Here is a 26473-nt window from a genome sequence, read left to right on the forward strand (position 1 = left end):
AGCTGTTGCCGAGAAAATACATAGTGTCAGTATAAACTGAAATCTGCCATCTTTTGTGGAGCCTTTGACTCAGTGCAAGACTGCTTGGCTAAGTTCGCACTGGGTGTTGTTTCAGCTTTTCAAGTGTTTTTAATGCTTTTTTATGCAAATTTTCAGCTGCATTTTACAGTACCAGAAAAGTCTGATATTTCAGAAATCTCATGCACACACATTGTTTTTTTTTGTCATCAGTATCTTGTGCTTTGCATTTTTTTGTCATTGGTTTTGTGCTTTGCATGTTTTTTTGGACATAGAACATGTCACTTTCAGCATTTTTTCAGCGTTTTTCACCCATTGACTTGAATGGGCGGTGAAAAAAAAAAGGCACCAAAAACACAGGTATCAGGTTTTGCTGCATTTTTTTTTGTGTTAAAACCTGATTCTATAGAATAGAAATTTTATCAGCATGCACAAGAGACCAATTAAGCATGCCAACACGCACCAAAAAACAGCAACAAAAATTTTTTTTTCCGTAGCTTCTTCCCTGCCAAAAGATCAGGCTTTGCTGCAAAAACAAAAAGACTGAAAAAAATAAAAACGCCTAGTGTGAACTTACCCTTATACATTACGTTCGTTATTTGTGGAGTAAATATATAGTGTCAGTATAAACTGTAACCTTCTCCTGCGAACATTCTACATCAATATAAAGCTATAGTGCACGGAGACTGTCACCATATCCAATACACCGCGGACGGGTGTGCACCATGACTGACAATTAGCTACTGTAGAGAATATAGGAGTCCTGTCCATGTGAACGGGTGTCAACCAGGTGTACACCTCGCATGAATACAAGTCTGTTGTGCACAAAGATTGCTAATCAGAGCGACTACAGGGGGAATACAAAGTGTTAGTGCAAAACGGACACAAACCATCTCAGGAAAATTCTGCATCAATGTAAACCCCATGTGGACGAAGATTGGTAATAATAGTTACTATAGAGGAATCGCATAGTGTCAGTATAAACTGACATCAATTATCTCCTAGCAGCACTGTGTCTCATAAGATTGGCAATTACAGCTATTGCAGAGAGGGTATATCTTGTCAGTATAAGCAGACATACTTAGAGGGAATCTGTCAGCAGGTTTTTGCTATGTAATCTATAGACAGCAAGAGATAAAGGCTAAAACACAGAATCCAGGGATGTGTCACTTGTCAAAGGGCCGTGTTGAGGTTTACTAACTGTAAACGATTTATCACCAAGAGATCAACATTACCGGACTAGTACGGCAACTAAGCCCCTCACTGTCTATGGACCTCGTACATGGAGAGGCTGGTTCATTATAAATCTAAAAACTCTGTCAGAACGGCTGCACCCAATCTAAATGATACGTCGTTGGATTCAGGGTCTCTGCGCCAACACTATTTTGTAACCTTTCATTACTTTTTTTCTGCCATCCAAGTTAAGTGAGATTATCCACAGTGCCATGGGTTGTAAACTTCTTGATTATGATGTGCACCATGGACAAAAGAGCATCAAGATCTCTTGAGATGGACTTGCAACCTTGAGATTGTTGATATTTTTCATCAATTTTGGTTCTCAGGTCCTCAGACAGTTCTCTTCTCTTCTTTCTGTTCTCCGTGCTTAGTATGGCACACAGACACAATGCAAAGATTGAGTCAACTTGTCCCCTTTTTATCTGGTTTTAGGTGTGATTGCCATATTGCCCACACCTGTTACTTGCCACAGGCGAGTTTGAACGTGCACCACATGCTTGAAACAAAGTTTATACCCACAATTTTGGAAAGGTGCCAAAAATTTTGTCAGGCACATTTTGGAGGTTGTGTGTGAAATTATGCCCAATTTTCCTTTTTTTTCCCCTCTCTTTTTTTGTGTTGTTCCCATTCACACAAAGGAAATAAACATGTGTAATTGCAATAATTTTCCGGGAGAAATACTTCATTGTCTGGAACAATTTCAAGGGTGCCCACACTTTCAGTCATGACGGTATATAACCTGTTCAGTTTTTGGCTCAAGAGTTCTGTATGAAATGGTTGTTTTCATAAATTTTCCCCCTCTATCCGACATGTACTTTAAAAAAAACATATATATATAGAAATGTATCAGACTAACCGCTGGTTGTACATCCCTCTGTAGTTGTAGTTGGTTCGGTGATTGGGTAGTGGTTTTGGATCTAAGGGTCTATAGATGGCCGGCTCTCCACGCTTCATTGCGAGACCGTTCAGCTCAACTGTTGGCGTTATGCTACCTGAAAAGGACAAGGAACTATGAGGTGAACGCATGGAAGGCAAAACTTTGATAGAATATACAATACAGAAAAAAACACACTAAATATATAAAAGCTTGAAGATTTCATCTGGCATGAAGTCTTATCTGACGTCTGGGACCTCGACACCTTCTGTGTATCAAGTGCCAAGTGAGGAGTGACTATGTATGAGTTCTGTCCTCCCAATAGGCTTCATGCACACAGCAAACCTTTACCCGTGGGCCTGTAGTTCGGCCTAGTAAAGAGCTTTGCAGCCTACTGTGTGCCACCATCGGATGAAGTATGCACCAAGCCATGCTTCAAGGTGAGAACAGCCAAACAAATGGCATCTGAAGAAGCATGACAATTTGTGTTCTGTTGGCATTATACAGGGTCCCACAGAAAGAAAGGCTAAATAAATTAGTGGCACAAAGAGGCCCGATGATGACCACTTAAAGGGTTGTCTACTGTAGACAACTTCACAGCTACAGTGATCGTCTATTGATGGGTGTTGGATTCACAGCTTGGCAGAATGGGGTTCTTTTCTGCCTGTTAGAACGGAGCGACAATGAGCATGTTTGACCTGGTCTCCAGTCTTTCTTTAGGGGCTTTTGAACGCTGCACTTGGCTTTTTCTAGTGGATTCCTAGAGAATGAATGGAGAGGAAGTCAGACATCCGACCTGCCGCTCCATTTTGTGAAGTGGAATAAGGGACCCTGATGGGGATAAAAAAAAAATACCAATATAATAGAAATCGTCTACATGCAATAGGACCCCAGTTTGCTAGTAATAGGGGACTGAGGACCCTGCTTTTTGGATCTCTGAGGTCCCAGTCGTCAGATACCCTCCTTTAAGATATTTATGGCATATAACATTACATAAATCTGTAATTAGAAATTAGCTGAAAATGGTAAAAAATGTTAATAAAATAAAACCTAAGAGTACAAAAAGCTGTGGGTAAGCTCAGCAGATACAAGGAGCAGTAATACTTTTCTTATATGAGATTTGCCTCGCACAAGCCACTTGCTTTGCTATAATTAGAACAATGGAAAAGTAAAATGTCAGATCACTTATTTTTAGGTATTCACAACTTGTAGTAAGAAGTTCTGATCGGACCTAGTTAAGGAACTTTTCCTAAAGTCAAAAAAAGTTTTATCAAAACTTATAAAAGAAAAAAAAAAAAAGGTGGCTGAAATTTTATGTCCAGTGAAGGCCAGTTGCTGTGACTAAAACGCTCACTTTCTTCAACCATAAGATAATTTGGAACACGTCTTTGTTCAAAAATAAATACTTTGTGACATGGTAAAGTTTCCCTGAAGAACAGTGCGTGGTCCTTCACATCAGATGTCAAAAAGTTATGCTTCTGACCTCCTCCATTCCAGAAAGCATTAAAGGTAAGGTACCGCGTTTGTAGATCATTAATAAATCACTGTAATGTAGCATAACATGCTGCTATAACCAAGTTTTAAATGCATGTGAAACAGATTTCGTGTGTTATATGTGTTTAAAGAAGGAACTGGGGGCTGACATCTTGGTTTTGCAGCAGTAGCAGGGCACTAGCAGTGTCATTTTACAGCACCCCATGGACATAGGAGATAATAGACCAGCGCTGACCCTATCATTAACATTGGAGAGGCGTTAGCAGTGAGCTGGGCACGCCTCTGTGGGCTGCACAACTCACTGCTGTAGGTGTGACTAGCAGCCATTTTACTATAGCCCAGTGCTCTCTGCCCAGCTCCACTTACTCTCTATCACAGGAGCTCCATGCATTATTCACAGCCTGCAGAGAGAGGTGACACCTGACACCTCTCTCAGCCATACAATGTATCTCTCCCCTCCCTCCACAATGCCTGGCCATTCACTGCAGACCTGGAGCTCCTTCTTATCTTACTGAGGGATGAGTCCCAGACAGCTCTGCACAGACAATGCTGCTCCATACACACCACATAAACTATAAACTGCTGGTGATAGCAGATCACAGGGCAGTCACACACAAAATGGCTCTGCCCTGTGATGCTGCTCTTCATTCTGCCCCAGGGATATTAGACCACCCAAAAGGGGAGGGAAATGCTGATGTCAGCAGTTACTGCCCAGATTTTCCAGCTAACAGTAAAGCTGGTAAGTCTCACTATAGCTGCTTGGGGTCTAAAACGGAAAATGCTCCCCGTAGTGGTCAATATATATATTTGTAAGAAAATATATAATATTTTTCATATAGAAATGTTTGCTAACAGTGCAAACATTGCATTAATACATTTTATTTACTATTTTAAGCTTAATTTCACAAAAAAACAAACTACAAGAAAACTGGTGGCACCTTCCCGCCCGCGGCTCCCTTATACACAGTATGATGTGTGCACAGCTCCCTTATACATAGTATGATGGACCCGCAGCTCCCTTATACACAGTATGATGGGCCCGCAGCTCCCTTATACACAGTATGATGGGCCCGCAGCTCCCTTATACACAGTATGATGGGCCCGCAGCTCCCTTATACACAGTATGATGGGCCCGCAGCTCCCTTATACACAGTATGATGGGCCCACAGCTCCCTTATACACAGTATGATGGGCCCGCAGCTCCCTTATACACAGTATGATGGGCCCGCAGCTCCCTTATACACAGTATGATGGGCCCACAGCTCCCTTATACACAGTATGATGGACCCGCAGCTCCCTTATACACAGTATGATCAGCCCGCAGCTCCGTTATACACAGTATGATGGGCCCGCAGCTCCCTTATACACAGTATGATGGGCCCGCAGCTCCCTTATACACAGTATGATGAGCCCGCAGCTCCCTTATACACAGTATGATTGGCCCGCAGCTCCCTTATACACAGTATGATGGGCCCACAGCTCCCTTATACACAGTATGATGGGCCCGCAGCTCCCTTATACACAGTATGATGGGCCCACAGCTCCCTTATACACAGTATGATGGGCCCGCAGCTCCCTTATACACAGTATGATGGGCCCGCAGCTCCCTTATACACAGTATGATGGGCCCACAGCTCCCTTATACACAGTATGATGGGCCCACAGCTCCCTTATACACAGTATGATGGGCCCGCAGCTCCCTTATACACAGTATGATGGGCCCACAGCTCCCTTATACACAGTATGATGGACACTCAGCTCCCTTATACACAGTATGATGGACCCACAGCTCCCTTATACACAGTATGATGGACCCACAGCTCCCTTATACACAGTATGATGAGCCCGCAGCTCCCATATACACAGTATGATTGGCCCGCAGCTCCCATATACACAGTATGATGGGCCCGCAGCTCCCTTATACACAGTATGATGGGCCCGCAGCTCCCTTATACACAGTATGATGGGCCCACAGCTCCCTTATACACAGTATGATGGGCCCGCGGCTCCCTTATACACAGTATGATTGGCCCGCAGCTCCCATATACACAGTATGATGAGCCCGCAGCTCCCTTATACACAGTATGATGGGCCCGCAGCTCCCTTATACACAGTATGATGGGCCCGCAGCTCCCTTATACACAGTATGATGGGCCCACAGCTCCCTTATACACAGTATGATGGACTCACAGCTCCCTTATACACAGTATGATGGACCCACAGCTCCCTTATACACAGTATGATGGGCCCGCAGCTCCCTGTCATGATTTGGCAGTCTGCAGTCACATAATGTGACTGCAGACATTTATCCAAGCCTTTATCAACTTTATAGTACTAAATTGCTTATTATTAAATTATTAAAGCACCACTCTAGCAGGGTTTTTTTTTCCACCGCTGGAGTGGTGTTTTAAAGGGAACCTGTCATCTGAATTTGGCGGGACCAGTTTTGGGTCATATGGGCGGGGTTTTCGGGTGTTTGATTCACCCTTTCCTTACCCGCTGGCTGATTGCTGGTCGCAATATTGGATTGAAGTTCATTCTCTGTCCTCCGGAGTACACGCCAGAGCAAAGCAATATTGCCTTACGCAGGCGTGTACTCCAGAGAACAGAGAATGAACTTCAATCCAATATTGCGACCAGCAATCAGCCAGCGGGTAAGGAAAGGGTGAATCAAACACCCGAAAACCCCGCCCATATGACCCAAAACTGGTCCCGTCAAATTCAGATGACAGGTTCGCTTTAAGCGCAAGTCCCCTGCTCTGGTCATTTACTCATGCTCCGGCGTATTCACTATTTTGTGGCACTGCTGCAGTGTCGCTGCTCAAACTTGTGAGCGCAGCTTCTGACAGGCCAGAAGTTAGAAGCTATGTCACAGGCGCTCAATGTAAGACTATGAGGCTATCTGCCCACGTTGAGGATTCGTGTGCGGATTTTTCCGCACCGTTTTTGCAAAATCCACAGGTAAAACGTGCTGTGTTTTACCTGTGGATTTCCCACGGATTTCCTGCGTTTTTTGTGACGATTTTGCCTGCGTTTTTACACCTGCGCAATCCTATACAGGAGCAGGTGTAAAACGCTGCGGAATCCGCACAAAGAATTGACATGCTGCGGAAAATACAACGCAGCAATTCCGCACGGTATTTTCCACACCATGCACACTGCGCATTTGGTTTTCCATAGGTTTACATGGTACTGTACGCCGCATGGAAAAGTGCTGCGAATCCACAGCCAAATCCGCACCATGTGCACATAGCCTGAGAGTGAGAAAGAGGCCAGAACGAGGCTCCCACAGACTCACACTGATTAGTGACCTCTGCGCTGCTCCATGAAACACTGGAGCCTCGGACAGGCCACAAACTGCAGGAGACGGAGCCGAGCGGAGACTAAAACAGATGAAAACGCCAGAAGGTGAGGATCAGACAGAGGGCAGGGGACGGGGATTTTCCGCACCGCTCCAGCAGTGAAATAAAAGATAATGCTGGAGTGGTGCTGTAAATGTGATGCAGCTCTTGGTTACTGTATGCGGCTCCTTATACTAATACTCATAAAAGACCCAGGTGGTACGTATCAAAAGCCCCCGACCCCCCATCTCCAGCCTCCCCAGACAGCAAATATTATGTGATGGAGCACATATAATATCATAACAAAACATTATAATATTCAGCCCCCAGTGACCTGTCCCCCCTCCCCCACTTCAGCCTTAATACCCCCATCATCTCACATCCACCCTCTCAGTGCCCTGTCCCCCCTCACCCACCTTCTGCCCTCACAATACCCCCATGGTCTCACATTTACCCCCCAGTGCCGTCTCCCCTCCCCCACAATACCCCCATGGTCTCACATTTACCCCCCAGTGCCCTGTCTCCCCTCCCCCACAATACCCCCACGGTCTCACATTCACCCCCCACTGCCCTGTCCCCCCTCACCCACTTTCAGCGCCCACAATACCCCAATGGTCTCACATTCACCGCACAGTGACATACCTGAATTTAATAAACCTAAAATGTTCCATCCCCAGCACTTACTGATAAAGTTTGCAGGCAGGACCAGGAAGTGATAGTGAAATGCACGGTGTGGGCACTAGGACCCAGCGTGCCTGAGCCAATCCCAGCGTGCACAGAGTGACTGATCATGACGCTTTTCCTGACTGCAGTTTTCCTCCGAGGGGCGAAACCATTCACTGCAGGCCTGCAGGGGGGAGACTCTGCAGCCGGCCACCGTGCTAGCAGCGTGCAGAGTCTCCGTCAGATAGGAGGAGACATTATACTGCTCTGCTGCTATGCGGTGTTCTGCCTCCTCACAGAAGTGTCCCTGCCCTGGCTCCCGGTGGGCCCCTTCATGTGACAGGGCTAGGGGCGACGGCCCCCTCTGCCCCCCCCCAGTAGCTTCTGCTTGTGCCCCCAGTGGTTGCAGTCACTGTCTACGTCCCAGGAGTCATCCTGCATATGTTGTATTAATCAGACAAGGACATGGACAAATTACTGGCTGCTCATTAAATAGTTACACTGGCAAATTTTCCAACTGATGTGCCACTGTGTGTTCTCACCCCGATGACTAGGGCTAAGGAAAGATGGGGCTAAGGGCAAATCTGCAGCAAAATCCACAGCAAATCTGAAAACCTTTTTCATAAAGATTCCCTCGACTCCTTCAAACTGCACACCCAAGCTCTTGCCACCTCAAAGTCAAAACATTTTCCAGAATCAGTCCTTTCAACCCTGAATCTTCTAAAATGTTAGTGCCTGCCCTCCTCTCCAGCCTCGACTACTGTAATATCCTCCTCTGTGTCTTCCCAGCTAACAATCTCACACTTCTCCAATCCCTCAGTAACTTTGCTGCCCAACTATTCCACCTCTCTCAATGTCAGTCCTCCGCAAATCCTTTCATTGGTTCTAAATTCCCCAGCGTATCCAGTTCAAACAGCGAACACTGACCTCCAAAGCCATCCATAACCTGTCTCCTCTATATATCTCCAAACTAATCTGATATCAGTTTCAACCTCCGGTCCTCCCAAGACCTCCTTCTCTCCGCCATACTTATACGGTCCTCACCCAATCGCCTCCAAGACGTCTCCAAGTGTCCCCCAGCCTGGAATTCTGAGCCCCCACACTTCAGACGATCCGCCACACTCAGAACCTTCATGTGGAATTTCAAAATCCATTTCTTCAGGAAGGCTTACAGACTGCCACCTCACCACCACCAAAGCTGCCGCAACCCACCACCCTACAGTCTCCTTCACCATTATCCTCTAGAGCAGCGGTCCCCAACCTTTTTGACCTTGAGCCACATTCAGCACAGAGAGGGTCGCGAGCCACATTCAGCTCCAAGAGGGGGTCACGAGCAACATCCTGAGTTGTCCCTCTCAAAGTCGTTAAAATCAAAGCGCCCATTACGGGTATAATGATAACCGAAGCTTTTCCACAGAAATCACTCCAAAGCAGTACACAGAGACCCAGAGGTTCCCACAATGCCCCAATTCAGTATTCTTCCAACACACTGTTGCATCCATCTTCAAGAACCTCCTCTAATAGGTAGTATCATCTTCCAGAGTACCATATCTAAAACATCTCTAAACCCTTAAGACCAGTATACAGTGCCTACAAGTAGTATTCAACCCCCTGCAGATTTAGCAGGTTTACACATTTGGAATTAACTTGGCATTGTGACATTTGGACTGTAGATCAGCCTGGAAGTGTGAAATGCACTGCAGCAAAAAAGAATGTTATTTCTTTGTTTATTTTTTTTTTTAAATTGTGAAAAGTCTTTTCAGAGGGTCATTTATTATTCAACCCCTCAACCCACCAGAATTCTGTTTGGTTCCCCTAAAGTATTAAGAAGTAGTTCAGGCACAAAGAACAATCAGCTTCACATGTTGGGATTAATTATCTCTTTTTCCAGCCTTTTCTGACTATTTAAGACCCTCCACAAACTTGTGAACAGCACTCAAACATGGTCAACATGGGAAAGACAAAGGAGCATTCCAAGGCCATCAGAGACAAGATCGTGGAGGGTCACAAGGCTGGCAAGGGGTACAAAACCCTTTCCAAGGAGGTGGGCCTACCTGTCTCCACTGTTGGGAGCATCATCCGGAAGTGGAAGGCTTATGGAACTACTGTTAGCCTTCCACGGCCTGGACAGCCTTTGAAAGTTTCCTCCCGTGCCGAGGCCAGGCTTGTCCGAAGAGTCAAGGCTAACCCAAGGACAACAAGGAAGGAGCTCTGGGAAGATCTCATGGCAGTGGGGACATTGGTTTCAGTCAATACCATAAGTAACGTACTCCACCGCAATGGTCTCCGTTCCAGACGAGCCCGTAAGGTACCTTTACTTTCAAAGCGTCATGTCAAGGCTCGTCTACAGTTTGCTCATGATCACTTGGAGGACTCTGAGACTGACTGGTTCAAGGTTCTCTGGTCTGATGAGACCAAGATCGAGATCTTTGGTGCCAACCACACACGTGACGTTTGGAGACTGGATGGCACTGCATACGACCCCAAGAATACCATCCCTACAGTCAAGCATGGTGGTGGCAGCATCATGCTGTGGGGCTGTTTCTCAGCCAAGGGGCCTGGCCATCTGGTCCGCATCCATGGGAAGATGGATAGCACGGCCTACCTGGAGATTTTGGCCAAGAACCTCCGCTCCTCCATCAAGGATCTTAAGATGGGTCGTCATTTCATCTTCCAACAAGACAACGACCCAAAGCACACAGCCAAGAAAACCAAGGCCTGGTTCAAGAGGCAAAAAAATCAAGGTGTTGCAGTGGCCTAGTCAGTCACCTGACCTTAACACAATTGAAAACTTGTGGAAGGAGCTCAAGATTAAAGTCCACATGAGACACCCAAAGAACCTAGATAACTTGGAGAAGATCTGCATGGAGGAGTGGGCCAAGATAACTCCAGAGACCTGTGCCGGCCTGATCAGGTCTTAGAAAAGACGATTATTAGCTGTAATTGCAAACAAAGGTTATTCCACAAAATATTAAACCTAGGGGTTGAAGAATAATTGACCCACACTTTTATGTTTAAAATTTATAAAAATTTAACTGAGCAACAAAACTTTTTGGTTTGTAAGATTTATGCATCTGTTAATAAATCCTGCTCTTGTTTGAAGTTTGAAGGCTCTAACTTATTTGCATCTTATTAAACCTGCTAAATCTGCAGGGGGCTGAATACTACTTTTAGGCACTGTATGTGCAACCAGATCTGATCTTCTGTGCAGGGCTACTCAAAAATTCACCATTTTGAGATGTACTCTTCATACCTGTTTGCTAGACCTGGAGCTAATGCACCAAGCTGGCAGACAGTCGCGAGCCACAATTCATGGGTCCGCGAGCCACATGTGGCTCCCGAGCTACAGGTTGGGGACCCCTGCTCTAGAGTAAACTGTAAGCCCACAAGGCACAGTCCTCTCTTTTCTGTATCAGTCTGTCACTGTTAGTTTGCTCACTGTGTTCAAACCACTTCTCATGCACAGAACCATGGAATCAATGGTGACGTAAAAAAATAAATAAAATGTAATTACATATATTTACAAGTGCGTGTGTGTGCTAGTGATATATATATATATATATAGCCACGTCTGAGAGTACCCATGGTTTTTCCAGGCAGAAGAGGCTTCAGGAAAATGCCAGAGGTGGCTTTGTGGTATTGTAGTAGTTCTTGCGGCATTTCCAAGCTGGCTTCTCTTACACTATACTGTGAAGTATATAGAGAGGGTGGCTTATGAGCAGAAGTTGCCCATAGAATGAGCATAACACTTCACTTAACAAAAACCTAAAGCTATGGACTGATATATATATATTTTAATATTAGAGTTAGGACTGTCCCAATTAGGTTCACCGTAAAGTGGTGGGATCGCTTTTGCAATTTTTTTTTTTTTAAATAAAAAACATGTTCACTAAGTACTTTATATTATATTACTTTCATGCACTATTGCTGTTTATTTACTGCAGGGTTTTTAATAATTTTTTTTTCTGTCTTTGGGTTTCTCACTTCTGCTAATAGCCGGATTTCTGAACCCTGAAGCAGTTAAAAGAAGTGACGTTTTGGTATTGCTGTGTACCTCGCTCATTGCAGCAAATTTATTATTGGGCAGATTCTGGGTGAAATCCGCCTGAAAAAGCACACAGACTTACAGTGACAAAAATGGTCAAGATTATCGGTGCTCTCTACAACCTCATGTCATCTCTCTGTGGCCCAAGAAGTTAGGTAAGATGCCAGTTTTTATAATATAACCACACGGCACAATACACCAGCCCAAGGGACATGGTAGCATGGTATGTCACATCCATGCCTATTAATGTTTCCACATACAAAAGAGGTGATCAGAGGAGGATACCTGGGAAACTGCACGGGGACGGAAGGCAGAAAGAAAATTATTCCCCTGAAAAGCCGGAACCTTCATTATTAATCAAGGCCAGCATGTGGTAACGTAGTGTAGTGCTGACATCTGCAGGTAATCCATGGTGATCCTCTCCCCAACAGCCCAATGCGCATTAGGAAGATCATTATTCATTGACAGATATTAAAATGTGTGATTTATACTACACACTCTTCAGTAAAAAAAAAAAAGAATAAAGGCGATGTCTCAGCAAGTGAGAAAACATCACACGACTAGACAATAGGAAACGATTCACACAAATAAAAACAATGATCTTACAAATCCAACATCTTCAAACAAACTTACACATCAAAATGACATAAGAAGAAGAAAGGGCAGCAGACGTATCAGTATCATAGGCCACAATATATTAAATATTAACCAGAGGAAAACTAAACAAGGGGAAGAGAAAAAAATAAAATAAATAAAAAATAAAAAAAACAGCAATTCCTCCTATTTCTCTACTTCGATCACAGTTAGCCTTCTATTTCAGGTAGAACAATAATAAAGCAATCTGTGCCCCTCCGTACACCCTTGTGCCTGGCAAGCAGCCGTCTCACATGTCAGGCTAGTCATTAGCTGAAAATGGAACATCGCTAATAAGGATTTCTGCAAAACTGTTCAAAAAATCCAGCAAGGGGCAGACAAACAATAGGGGCACATTTTTTACTTTGTGCAAATTTACACATGGTGATCATTAAAGGGGTTTTCCCCACTTTTAGAAAAGCAGACCCCAAATAATATTAGTAATGCAAAATAATGAAGACAAATAGTACTTACTCCCCCCTCTCCAGCTCCGGCCCCCCACCGCTGTTCCGACCTCCGTTTTAGCTGTAGAGGTGTCGTCACTTTGTCTTCTCACATCACCGCTGCAGCCAATCACTGAGCTCGGCGGCTCAGGCTGTCATCAGGAGGAGAAGCTGAGCTCACCGGTTAAATGCAGTGGTGATGTAAGTTGTCGACGAGACATCAGTACTGCACCTAAAAACACAGAGACCAGAGCAGGAAAGTGTGAGGGGCTTAGTTTACATTACTGAATCATTTTGGGGGTCCATTTTTCCAAACATGGAAAATCCCTTTAAAAGTACAAAGTAAAATACTTTTGCTGGAACATTTTGATAAACTATGAAGAATGGCTTTTCCAGTCAGGCAGTAAAAATTATTTCATAATGTACGGTATTAAGTCTCCTGCTGAACTTGCCTGTTTATTAAGAAATACACGAAGATAAATCTGAAGCCCCTGATCCACTTTACAATACTTCACCGGACATGGTTTGTCTTGTGTCTGGCCACCATGTGGTTGCAATGGGAGTTGCAGCCTGTCGAGGTTTCTGGCCGCACATCACAAAGATACATAGAATTTAAGAAATCAAAGTCCTTCATGAAATTTAAGGAAAAAATAAGGGATTCACTACTTCTGCCACTGATCGGGTCAGCATGTGACGGCTGCAGGCCATCAGAAGAGAAAGCAAAGAAGGTGGAGGGAGGAAACCATGTACCACTACAGAAGAGTGACGGACAATTTGCAGCAGATGACGCTTTATGTTTAGGCCATGATGGGGCTGCACAGGATTCCTTGAAAAAGAGCGCAAATCCTGAAGACCACAGCGATTCCAGCACTCTAGCGCACTACACTACACTGGAGTTTACTAACGGATTCATGCAAGTTTTCTGGGATACCGCATGTACGTGCAACACGGACGCGTGGAAGACGCCTTAGGCCAACAGACAGAACCTGAAGAAATCCATCTAATGTCCTTATAAATGGTAATAAACAATTCCTAGATTTCCTACCTGACACATGAGCGTCTGACAGGGGAATGAAAATGTATAAGAAATGTAGAAAAGCTACTATGACGAGTATTACAAGCCTGTGACATGAAAAGCGCATGACTTACTATAGAGAGTAAAGACTAAACCAATGTAAAATTTGCCACGCAAATGTATTAGGGAGACCCCTCACAGAATTAAACTTATGGGGCTCCCATCTAAATTTACCATTTAAATTATTAAAATGGTATCAAAAGGCAGCAAACTATTAAAAATAATCCTCTATTGTAAGTATACCGTACTAAGTGGGCTTAACTCCTAACCACTGGATTTTGCTTTCATGCACAGCATTTCAGGCCAACTGATCACCAGCAACTTCAACATTTCCCAATAATTGTTGTTTGTCATTCATATTAAAATTAGCCTGCTGATTATAAATCGATAATTAGAAATAAAAAAAAAAATTCTACTAAAGAGACCTGTGGGGTGGGGTGAGGAGGTGGTGGAGGAAAAAAAAAAAAAAAACCAATTTGGAGGAAAAATTCAGTCCAAGTAGCAAATTACTTAAACTTCAGCTCATTGTGGGCTTCGAAGTCCAGCAATGGCCAACCATCACTATGATGCTATGGATGGACCACCCAGTGCACTTAAGCCCAGGGTGAGCTGAGCCCCAACTAAATTCGTTACCATTTCTCCTGAATCTTTGCCTACAAATAAATTATATACATTCACACAATCATATAAATATTTATCTGTACGACATCAATATATTAATCTGCTTAACTCATTTTGCCAGCAGACTGGACTGTATGTTCATCTTCACCACAATATTTCAACTATGGCATTTATTCTGAGGTCTCTATGGATAAAACAGGGATTTTTGTGTTACTCACCGTAAAATCCTTTTCTCCGAGACGCTCATTGGGGGACACAGGACTGTGGGTGTATGCTTCTGCCGCCAGGAGGCTGACACTAAGTAAACGTGAAAAAACGTTAGCTGCTCCTCCCTCGTATACACCCTGACACTGGCTGCTGGAGACTCCAGTTCGGTGCAAAAGCAGTAGGATAAAAACGCGAGAGATAATATAACAGCATAAATACAGAAAAGAAAAAAAAAAAAAACTTATGTCTAGAAAAGGTCATACTGACTGACAAAATCCGATATTACCAGGGAGGGAGCTGTGTCCCCCAATGAGCGTCTCTGAGAAAAGGATTTTACGGTGAGTAACACAAAAATCCCTATTTCTCCTTCGCCTCATTGGGGGACACAGGACTGTGGGATGTCCTAAAGCAGTCCCTGGGTGGGAAATTAACTCACCAGTAATAATCATCCAGATAACGGATTGTCTATAAGTGTGCCACTGCCGCTTGAAGAATCCTTCTCCCCAGACTTGCATCTGCAGAGATCTGGGAGTGGACATTATAATGTTTGGCAAAGGTATGCAGACTAGACCAGGTCGCAGCTCTGCAAACCTGTTCTGCTGAGGCCTGGTGTCGAATGGCCCAGGAAGCCCCCACTACTCTAGTGGAATGAGCCCTGATCCCAGCTGGAACCGTCACGCCCTTGGCGCGATAGGCTTCCTGAATGGCCTCACGTATCCACCTGGCCAGGGTGGATTTTGAAGCCGCGCAACCTTTCCTGCGACCTTCCGGAAGGACAAACAGAGCATCCGTCTGGCGGAAAGGAGCAGTTCGAGAAATGTATCTCCTAAGTGCTCTCACCAGATCCAACGTATGGAGAGCTTTTTCTACACGGTGCGTAGGTGACGGACAAAAAGAGGGAAGAACTATATCCTCATTAATATGGAATGAGGAAACAACCTTCGGCAAAAAAGAAGGTGCTGGTCTGAGCACTACCTTATCCTGATGAAAACGCAGAAAAGGAGTACGACAGGAAAGGGCTGCCAGCTCTGACACCCGCCTTATGGAAGTGATGGCCACTAAAAACACGACCTTCCAAGAAAGGAAAGTCAAGGAAATATCTTGAAGAGGCTCAAAAGGAGCTTCCTGCAATGCCCTTAAGACCAAATTAAGGTCCCAAGCTTCCAAGGGAGTTTTGTAAGGAGGGACCTTATGAGCGACTCCCTGGAAAAAAGTCCTAACCTGACGGTTAGTAGCAATCCTGCGCTGAAAAAGGACTGATAAGGCCGAGATCTGCGTTCTGAGGGTACTTGGCGCAAGCCCAGAATCCAGGCCTGCTTGAAGAAAGGCTAGAATGTTTGGGACGGAAAAACGCAGAAGAGGCAGTCCGCGCCCTCTACACCATGAAAGGAAAACTTTCCAAGTGTAATAATAAATTCTGGCTGAAACAGTTTTATGCGCACTGATCATTGTATCAGCTACCTCTTGGGAGAACCCTGCCTGAGTTAAAACCCAAGATTCAACGGCCATGCCGTCAAACGTAGGACCCCTGAGTTCTGGTGGTAAATCGGCCCTTGAGAAAGAAGATCCGGCCGATCGGGGAGCCGCCATGGAACCCCGGAGAGGAGCTGTACTAGGTTCGCATACCAGGTCCGTCGTGGCCAATCCGGGGCGATCAGAATAACAGATACTCTTTCTAACTTGATTTTCTTGATTACCCTCGGGAGAAGCGCCAGAGGAGGGAAAAGATAAGAGAGATGGAACTGGTTCCAAGTCAGAACTAGCGCAGCCACAGCGATTGCCTGTGGGTCTCGGTACCGGGAGACAAATCTGGGTACTTTGGCATTCACTCTGGACGCCATTAGATCCACGTCCGGGGTCCCCCATAGACGGCATATTTGCTGAAATACCTCGGGATGGAGAGACCATTCCCCGGACGCCAGACCCTGTCGGCTTAGGAAATCTGCCGCCCAATTTTCTACTCCTGGAATGTGGACTGCTGAAATTACAGAGTTATTTTTCTCGGCCCAGAAGAGTATTTGTTTTACCTCCCGCATGGCTGCCTTGCTGCGGGTGCCCCCTGGTGATTTATGTAGGCCACTGCTGTGGCATTGTCCGACTGAATTCGGACAGGGCGACCTGCCAGGAGATGGTGGAAATGCTGCAACGCTAGTCAAACCGCCCGAATCTCCAAGAGATTGATGGGGAGATTTGATTCCCGAAGAGACCAGCGCCCTTGAGCTGTGTGGTGAAAAAACACTGCTCCCCAACCCAGGAGACTGGCATCTGTTGTGACCACCAGCCAATTGGTTGGGGGAAAGGGCTTCCCCCTGAGTAAGGATGGGCTGTACAACCACCATGAGAGAGCCTGTCTGACCTGGGGAGACAAGCGAAAACTGCGGTTGAGGGAGAGAGGATTCCTGTTCCATACTGCTAGGATTGCCTGTTGGAGAGGACGAAGATGAAGCTGCGCGAATGGTACTGCCTCTATAGTTGCAACCATCTTCCCTAACACCCTCATGCAGGACCGAATCGTATGAGGGTACGGTTGCTGAAGATTCCTCACTTCCCGCCGAAGGGCTAGGACCTTGTCCTGGGGAAGGATTGATAGGGCCTGAGAGGTGTCGAAAATCATACCTAGAAATGATATCTCCCGAGACGGTTGTAGGGATGACTTCCTTAAATTTACTAGCCAACCCAGGCGAGCCAGGGTGTCTAGAACAATGCTGACATTTTCCTTGCAAGCTTGAAAGGTAGGCCCCTTGATCAGAAGATCGTCCAGATATGGCATGACTACTATGCCTCGGGAGTGCAGAATGGACACTACAGTAGACATGACTTTCGTGAACACCCTTGGGGCGGAGGCCAGTCCGAAGTGTAACGCCGTGAACTGGAAGTGTAGGTTGTTCAGTGCGAACCTTAGAAACCTTTGATGAGGAAAAATGGGGATATGTAGGTAAGCATCCTGAATATCTATTGAGGCCAAGAACTCTCCCTTTTTTTCATTGAAGCAATCACTGACCGCAGAGACTCCATCCGAAAATGGTGAACGCGAACAAACTTGTTTAGGCGTTTTAGTTCCAGGATAGGTCTTACTGTTCCGTCCTTTTTGGGGACCACAAAAAGGTTGGAATAGAACCCTTGAAACCTTTCCTCCCTTGGGACAGGAGAAATGACTCCGCTGAGATGAAGGGATTCTACAGAACTGTACAGGTTTCGTCGGAGGGACTTGGACCTGGGAAGACGTGATGGGAAGTACCGTAGAGGAGGCTGACGGACCAGCTCTATCCTGTAACCTGAAGATACGAGCTCTTTTACCCACCGGTCGTGGATTACCTGAATCCAAACCTGGTGAAACAAAAGTAGACGTCCGCCTACTCTGTTGGAGGCACTCTGAGGAGGCCTCCAGTCATTTGGTTGAAAACCTTTGAGTCCTAGATCCTCTGGATCTAGTCGACTGGAAACGCATTCTTCCCCCCCTGGTTGGCCGTATAAGAGACCCGAGCATGTCGGTCCTGATTGGGTCGACCTTGCGCCGCAGTGCCCGATGCTGGGGCCCATCTAATATTGCGAAAGGATCTGAAACGGGCTTGAAGTTGGCGACGAAAAGGCTGCCTAATCCTCTGCTGAGGAAGAAACTTACTCTTCCCTCCTGTGGAGTCAGAAATAAGCTGATCCAGCTTCTCTCCGAATAGGCGATCCCCCTGATACGGAAGAGTTGTAAGATTTTTTAGAGGTAGAGTCTGCCCGCCATGTCCTTAACCAGAGAGCCCTTCTAATAGCAATGGTGTTAGCAGCAGCCGAAGAGGCACAGTCTGCAGCATCCAAGGAAGCATTGATCAGATAGCTACCCGCAAGTGCTATCTGAGAAGACATTTCTGCCAACTCTGCAGACAACTCACGTTCCTGAAGACCCTTTGTTAAAGACTCTGACCAGGACATCATAGCTTTCGCAACCCAAGTTGCCGCAAATGAAGGAAAAAGTGCCGAACTTGAAGCCTCAAAAACTTAACGAGCCAAGCTCTCTATAAGACGATCCGTAGGATCCTTAATCGCCGAGCACTAGGGAGACATAGCAATGTGTTAGAGGCTAAACCGGACACCGGAGGGTCCACGGAAGGATTTTCTGCCCATTTACTACAAAGTTCAGCAGCAAAGGGGTACCTAATCTTCAAAGCTTTTTGCCCCGAAAAACGCTTGTCCGGATGTTCCCGGTTACGCCGAATCAGGTCCTCAAACTCAGGGTGAGAGGAAAAAACTCTATGGGCTCGTTTAGTTCGTTTAAATGCTACCTTATGATCTGAGGATGAGGCGGTTTCGTCCTCTATCCCCAGGGACTGATTGACAGCCTCAATCAGACTATCTATCGACTCCCGAAAACCAGGAGACTCAAAATTAAGGGACTCCTCTGAGCCATAGTCTGTCTCAACTTCCCCGCTCTCTGCTGGGGAAGTAGAACGCGACACGGAACTCCAGGGTGCAGAAGCACCTGAGAGCCTGGGCGACTGTGCGAATCCGCTTTCCACGTGTCTGTCTGGTGCGGGCACGGCCCCTGCAGGCCGAAGGCTCTCGAGACCCCGAGGCCCTATCCGAGACAGGAGGACTGCTGGCCCTGACTGCCGGGGTCTGAAGGGATTTGATTGCTTCAGTAAGACGCCATGGATTGTGATAAAGATGCAACCCATTCAGGCGGATCAGCCCCAGCCACTGCTTGAGGTGCAGGGACCGGAGAGATAGCTGGGGAGCTGGCAGGGGGGGCTCCTGGGTGTGTTCCGAGTCACAGGCCTCGCAGAGACGGTTGCTCTGGGCACACGGAAATGGGGCATGACAGGTTACACACCTGGTAAATAGGACCATGTGAGCCTTAACCCTTCTAGACATAGTGCAAGCTATACCCAGGGCCTGAGACCGGGAAAAGAAAAATGCTACTACCTGCTGGAGGGAGAAGCACTTACCCCAGTCCTGTGTCCCTACCAAAAACGGTGACCAAACTCACGATGCGGAGCCAAATGAGCCGTCTTTAACTTGTGCAGGCCTCAGGGGGCGGGACCGCCCTGATGCGGTGCGGCCTGTAGTAGGCCTGAAGCCGGGGACACAATTTTTCCCTGGGAGAGGGAAGGGAAAGCGAAACCGGAAATAGACGCGCCGGAGGGGGCGGGGCCTCACAGCGCGGTTTTGCTAGCAGAAATGCCGGGTCTAAGTGACCCGGAAGTACTCTGATGGAGGCCAGGCTGGAGCCTGAAGCCTCAGGAAGACCATGATGCCAGCGCACGGAATCACTGGAGCGCCGCTGTACCGGAGCGGCTCCGGTGACACCGCATAGTAACGGCGCTGACAGCGCCGCATGCTACCTGGATTACCGCTCCATCCCCTGCTCTGCCTGCCTGCTCTGTGTTCAGCAAGGGTAAGTGCTGCATGATCTGCACACACCCTGCTATAGCATTCTACTCAGCCACACTGACAGAGCTACATACGCTCGCAGCCCCAGAAAAATAGACATCTGCAGATGCCTTGCGCCAAAACAGGAGCCCCCCTCATATGAAGTATTAACCGGTGGATTTCATATGGCATGGGAGCGGGGGGAAGTAAATAACGGTGCAGGAACCCTAGCTCCATTATCTGCTAAGGATAAGGAGAGGGACCGTCCACCACCCCATCTAGCACCATAGCAAAAGCAAAGGTGTAAAGAAAACAGGGGGGACACACGGACATTCTACGGGCACCTGTACAGCCTAGGGTCTAAATACCTTAGGGTGGTCAGGGCCAAGTCCGGTGAGGGATCCCACGTCGCGGGAAAGGATACGTGGAGAAATTCACACGTGCTTGCCCGTTGTTGGTTTTGGGGAGATAGGACCCTCAAAAAGGTCCGTCGCCCCTTCAGTTCCGTTAGTGAAGAGATCAATAGGAAATGGGTCCAAAAGATCCGGGACCCAGATGATGTGCCTCCTTCAGACACTAAGCAAGAACTGGGGTCTCCAGCAGCCAGTGTCAGGGTGTATACGAGGGAGGAGGAGCTAACGTTTTTTCACGTTTACTTAGTGTCAGCCTCCTGGCGGCAGAAGCATACACCCACAGTCCTGTGTCCCCCAATGAGGCGAAGGAGAAAAGAGGGGCCCTGTGAGAACATGCTATCAGGAGTTGGGTGGATCGATTTGCGGGACCCCAATCTACCGGCCAGTTTGGTGCAATGTGAATCTCTTACCTTCCGGTATCCCCGGCATGGCTTTTGGTTAGCCGGGCTGGGACAACGTCATCTGTGCGTCACACTAGTCAGCTAATGAAAAGCCATGCTAGGGAACCTGGAAGCTAAGACATTCACTAGTCTTGTCCAGTGGCCAGAGACTACTGACTTGACCAATGAACTGAACTCTCACGAATCAATCAACTCTAATTATCACCTATCCATGTGAAAGGTGAAAGCTTGTTGATCGGATGAGGTCCGACTCCTGTGACCAGCACCGATTGGCAGATTGGGAAATATAACCCCGTTGGAATGACGTGGCGCTGTATGGGTGTGACCTATACTGCACTCATTCCCTAAGGGGCTGCTGAGTGTCTGACTTTGCTTTTTCCAGTAGACTTCTAGAGAATAAATGGAGAGGTGGTGGGGTGTCTGACTATTTTGTAACAGGGATAAAAGTTCTGTTCTGTGTGGGTCCCAGTTATGGGACATCTAATCAATCAGCAAATTATCACCTATAGAACAGCCCCAAACACACAGTCAATGTCAATAAGAATGATGCTCAGTGTAAAGAACAAGAAGTTCTAGAAATGATGATATGGTCAATACACAGCTTTGATCTTAACTTTGAGTCTTTTTTTGGATTACATGAAGACAGAACGGTGTCAGGACTCAAACCCAACACCTCTGGTGTACAAAGAGGTAGCTCTTCCCTTTGAGTAATTTCAGCACGCTGGACAGTTCCTTGCTAACCCAAATACTAGAACCTGTGTAATTTCTAATTCGCGCCACCTTCCAAATCTCGTGTTTGAACAGCCTATTTAAACTTGGCATTGCACTTCCTTCCTTCAAGATTATTGAGTTTCCAACCTTTAGGCTCAGTGCACACGTTGCAGAATTGCCATGGAAATTTCCGAGGCAATTCTGCAACTCCTGCCGTGGGTATATCGCATGCGGAATTGGCATGCACATTCCTAGCGTTTTGCAAGCATAATTAGCTTGCAGAATGCTAGCGTTTTACAAGCGATCTGTAGCATCGCTTGGAAAACTGATTGACAGGTTGGTCACGCTTGTCAAACATAGTGTTTGACAAGTGTGACCAACTTTTTACTATTGATGGTGCCTATGCAGCATCAATAGTAAAAAGATATAATGTTAAAAATAAAAAAAATGGTTATACTCGCCCTCTGATGGCCCCCGATCTCCTTAGTGCTGCACGCGGCCGCTTCCGTTCCTATAGATGCTTTGTGTTCAGGACCTGCGATGACGCAGGTCCTTCACACACAGCATCCATGGGAACGGAAGCGGGCGCGTGTACCACTGAGAGGCAGGAAGACTCCGGGGCCATCAGAAGGTTAGTATATCACTATTTTTTAATTCTTTTTTTTTTTTATTCTTTTAACAATTATATGGTGCCCAGTCCGTGGAGGAGAGTCTCCTCACCTCCACCCTGGGTACCAACCGCACATGCACATGATCTGCTTACTTCCCGCATGGTGGGCATAGCCCCATGCGGGAAGTAAGCAGATCAAAGCATTCCTAGGTGTGCGGAATCCCCGCGATTCCGCAAACTTAATGAACATGCTGCGTTTTTTTCTGGAATGCGATTCCGCTCAGGAAAACAAAGCAGCATGTGCACAAAAAATGCGGATTGCATTCTATTAAGAAGGATGCTTAATGTATGCGTTTTTTTCGTGGTTTTAAAGCATTTTTATAGCGAAAAACACGCGAAGAATCTGCTACGTGTGCACACAGCCTTAGTCAAGCTTGACTTTTCACCTGCTGCTTCACCCAAGACTATACAGCTGCTACCGTGTACCGACCTCTGGCTATTCCTGACTACGCTACCTGCTAATCCTTTAGCTATACTGCTGCTCCTGAGTACCAACCTCTGGCTATTCTTGCCTACGCTACCTGCTAATCCTTTAGCTCTACTGCAGTTCCTGAGTACCAGCCTCTGGCTATTCCTGACTACGCTACCTACTGATCCGTTAGCTATACTGCTGTTCCCGAGTACCAACCTCTGGCTATTCCTGACTACACTACCTGATGATCTTTTAGCTATACTGCTGCTCCCGAGTACCAACCTCTGGCTATTCCTGACTACGCTACCTGATGATCCTTTAGCTATACTGCTGCTCCCGAGTACCAGCCTCTGGCTATTCCTGACTACGCTACCTGATGATCCTTTAGCTTTACTGCTGCTCCTGAGTACCAGCCTCTGGCTATTCCTGACTACGCTACCTGATGATCCTTTAGCTATACTGCTGCTCCCGAGTACCAACCTCTGGCTATTCCTGACTACGCTACCTGATGATCCTTTAGCTATACTGCTGCTCCCGAATACCAACCTCTGGCTATTCCTGACTACGCTACCTGCTGATCCGTTAGCTATACTGCTGCTCCCGAGTACCAACCTCTAGCTATTCCTGACTACGCAACCTGCAGATGCTGCCCCTATTGGCTGCAACACCACTACTACAACCCAGGTCAATCCATAACAGAATGATTGGAGCAAGCCTACATCCACAGATTTGTGGTTAGCTATTCAAGATGTTTGGTACAACCTACCTGCCGAGACTTCAAAAACTGTGCAGGCAAAAGGTGGTCACACATAATATTGGTCTGACTTAGATTTCTCTTGTTTATTCACTTTACACTTCGTTGTTTGAAAAAAATAAGCTATTAAACACTTTTTTTTGGAAAGCATTCTTAACTCTGCAACAATTTTTCCTGCCTAAAACTTTTGCCTACTACTGTACTTTGCCAACCATGTTTGGTCCAACAGCTGCCTGAGAGCTCTAGTGATGAATTTACTGAAATCCATTTGTTATTTTAACCTTTGGTTTTGACAGAGATAAATTTATATACATGTGGCAACTACAGCAATAAAAAATAAAAAAGGAGCAGCCTGTTCTTCTGTATTCCACCAAGAAAGAGCCCTGTGTTGTGCCATTGCACTTATTCCTTCTAGAATTATTGGATTGCAATGAGTACAGAATCATGTTACCATTACCCCTGCCAATATGGGGCGTTTCTACACAGTCCAACACTGTCCGCAGTACCTATACAGTGTGCGTAAGTAAGGAAACATCCAATTGTCAACTGTGCATGTACTATCTTATGTCAATGCATTTATACACTTTCGGGAAGGCTGTTCCAGAATACTTATTTTATGGGGAATAGACAGGTTTACCAGCTTTCACCAGGTAAAATCTCGGAGTTTCCCCAAAGAAACACCCTGGAGAAATAAATCCTGTATTATGGCAGTGGAGCGTCGGTTTGGGCCGCCCATGACCGGGATTCACCGAGCACCAAACACAGAAGTCATACAATCCTCCATCTGGCAAAACACACATCCGCCTAAACTTCAGCCTGGGTCTCATAGCCCTCCACAATAAGGCAGACCGGTAATTCGGGACAGCTTTTGCATGGGCGGACATTTTGGTTGCCTCCCAACTTTGCAGTAGACATAAGAGACAATATTAGCATACACGATGGCAAGATGACAAAGTTGATCCCGTAGCAAACCAAGTTCTATTTACCTTTCGCAGAGAGTCTTGCTGAAGAATATTTAAGTCGATGCAGATGAGCAGCTTCTGTGTAGCGGCAGATAAAAACAATTACCATCGATCCTCACCAAATGATGGAATTAGCCTAATATTCTTCAATTATGTATTGGTCAGGTTACATTTATTCTAAGCCCCATGAAGCAGTCTAATGTAAAGATGGCTGAGACGTTGCACAGGGGCATACTTACTGGGGTTCGTACTGAGAAGGTTTTTGGTCTGTCTGGCGGCAGGCTTAGGCAGGGTGGTCTCCGATAATGCTAGACTCGCTGCGGCATGTTGTGCCTTCTTAATACTAGTGCTCTCAGCGTCCCATGATTGATCGCCCAGTGTCAGCTGAACTGTAAATAACTAGGGGAAAAAAATAAGAAAATGTAAAACTGACACATTGAGCCACAAATAAATTGCATAAGGTAAAAGTAATCTGAAATAACAGGTATATTTGTAACTGGGTGACACATTTCAAGAGAAAATCAATGGGTTGGGGATGAGTGGGTCTGGAGAACAAGATGCCCATCAATCGCAAGATCAAGAGAACAGCGGTGCAGGCTGGGAAATACGCGACGTGGTGCTGCTGTAACTGACAACTCATGACTGACAACCGAGGCACGATCATCGGAAAACATCGAAACCTGTTTTTCAGTCAACCAACTTTGGTCCCGATTCATCAAAGCAATTTTGCCAGAATTTTTGTATAAATTGCTTTGAAACCTGGCAAAATTTTTGCACAACCCAGAGGTGCGGAAAAACTTTGCACCTTTTGTTTTTTTTTTTCACGACAGCGTTTCCCAGCTCTGCCAAAATGGTCGGAGCTGAAGCAAGACAGGAGCGCGACGCCACAGCTGTTCCTAGTTCAGGACGAGTTATGGTGTTCCTCAGGCCAAAAATGTTATTCCAGTCCCTGATTGGATTAAGATTTGTCATAATTGTAAAAAGATACATGGATATATCCAAAAATCACACAACAGATCAGTGTAACATTTTTTGGATGTGAGGTCCGTATCTTTTCTACAGCTGTGGAGTATTGCACGGTCTCTTCCTTTTTGTTTACTCCTCCCATTTGACCCAGATGTTTTTAATTTGCAGGATACACAAGACAGGTGCCACATATTTTTTGCCCTCCGCTCAGAGAACATGTGGAAGGCGAGGGGTTTTTTTTAGCCCTTTTTATTTGGCGTTGGTTCTGTGTGGCGACTATTGATGCTGTGCCCGTGGTGTGGTGTCGCCTGAAGCCAGGGGAACTTTCCATGCAGCAAGGGTGCTGCGGGGCACCAAGTCACTCCCCAAGCTGATACGCTGTTGATTTGGTGGTGGTCGACACATCGCTCCGCACCTTTTTGGTCTGGGACCCAGAGAGGTTCACCATAACATGGCAGTGGGCTTCATACAATCTGACCAGAACGTTTACTAAAACTAAAAACTTAATGTTCATTTTATTTAAACATTTTTACTTAGTCACAATAGATCAATGAATGATTTTGGATGTGTGGTCTAGGTCTCTCTTTCTGAAGTGATGGAGTAAGATCAGCGGCGTGGTGCCCAGAGGTGCACACCACTTGTTAGGCACTCCCAATTCATGAACAGGTGTAAGCCTGAGCCTCTTCCTCTTAATTAATCAGGACATCAAGCCAGTCAATTTTCACTTTAGAGCCCTTTGTTATGCAGCGAAAATCTACATAAAGTCCTAGACTGGGCAGCATGGTGGCTCAGTGGTTTGCACTGTTGCTTTGCAGTGTTGGGATCCTGGGTTCAAATCCCACCAAGGACAAAATCTGCAAGGAGTTTGTATGCTCTCCCCTTGTTTGCGTGGGTTTCCTACCACTCTCCAAAGACATTCTGATAGGGAAATTACACTGTCAACCCTAATAAGAACAGTAATGATGATACATGTAAAGTGCTGCAGAATATGAAGACACTACATAAGCAAACCATAATAAATAATAGCCTAAAAAACAAAAAAAAACAAAAAAAAAAAGGGAAGCTGCAGCTGCAATGCTTCCACACCACTTACAATTTATTGCGCACTTGTAGGTGGATTTTAGTCAATATAAAAGTTAGTTTAAAGTGTGCAGAAGCAACCTTAACCCCCCTGCC

General features: G+C 46.0%; 1 protein-coding gene across 4 annotated transcripts in view; it reads right to left on the reverse strand.

Moving 5' to 3' along the window:
• Positions 1–26473, reverse strand: part of STAU2 (staufen double-stranded RNA binding protein 2) — a 702362-nt gene that overhangs the window by 631266 nt on the left and 44623 nt on the right. For 2 of the 4 annotated variants that reach the window (XM_077270663.1, XM_077270661.1), the window contains exons 4-6: positions 24571–24730; positions 24356–24409; positions 2111–2246 (exon numbers count right to left, since the gene is read on the reverse strand). In XM_077270663.1, the coding sequence (XP_077126778.1) occupies positions 2111–2246; positions 24356–24409; positions 24571–24730 (350 nt within the window). The remainder of the gene's footprint in view (positions 1–2110; positions 2247–24355; positions 24410–24570; positions 24731–26473) is intronic. The other 2 variants (XM_077270664.1, XM_077270662.1) reach the window with 1 other exon arrangement.

The sequence above is a fragment of the Ranitomeya variabilis genome, chromosome 6, assembly GCF_051348905.1.
Source record: "Ranitomeya variabilis isolate aRanVar5 chromosome 6, aRanVar5.hap1, whole genome shotgun sequence".
Classification (NCBI taxonomy): domain Eukaryota; kingdom Metazoa; phylum Chordata; class Amphibia; order Anura; family Dendrobatidae; genus Ranitomeya; species Ranitomeya variabilis.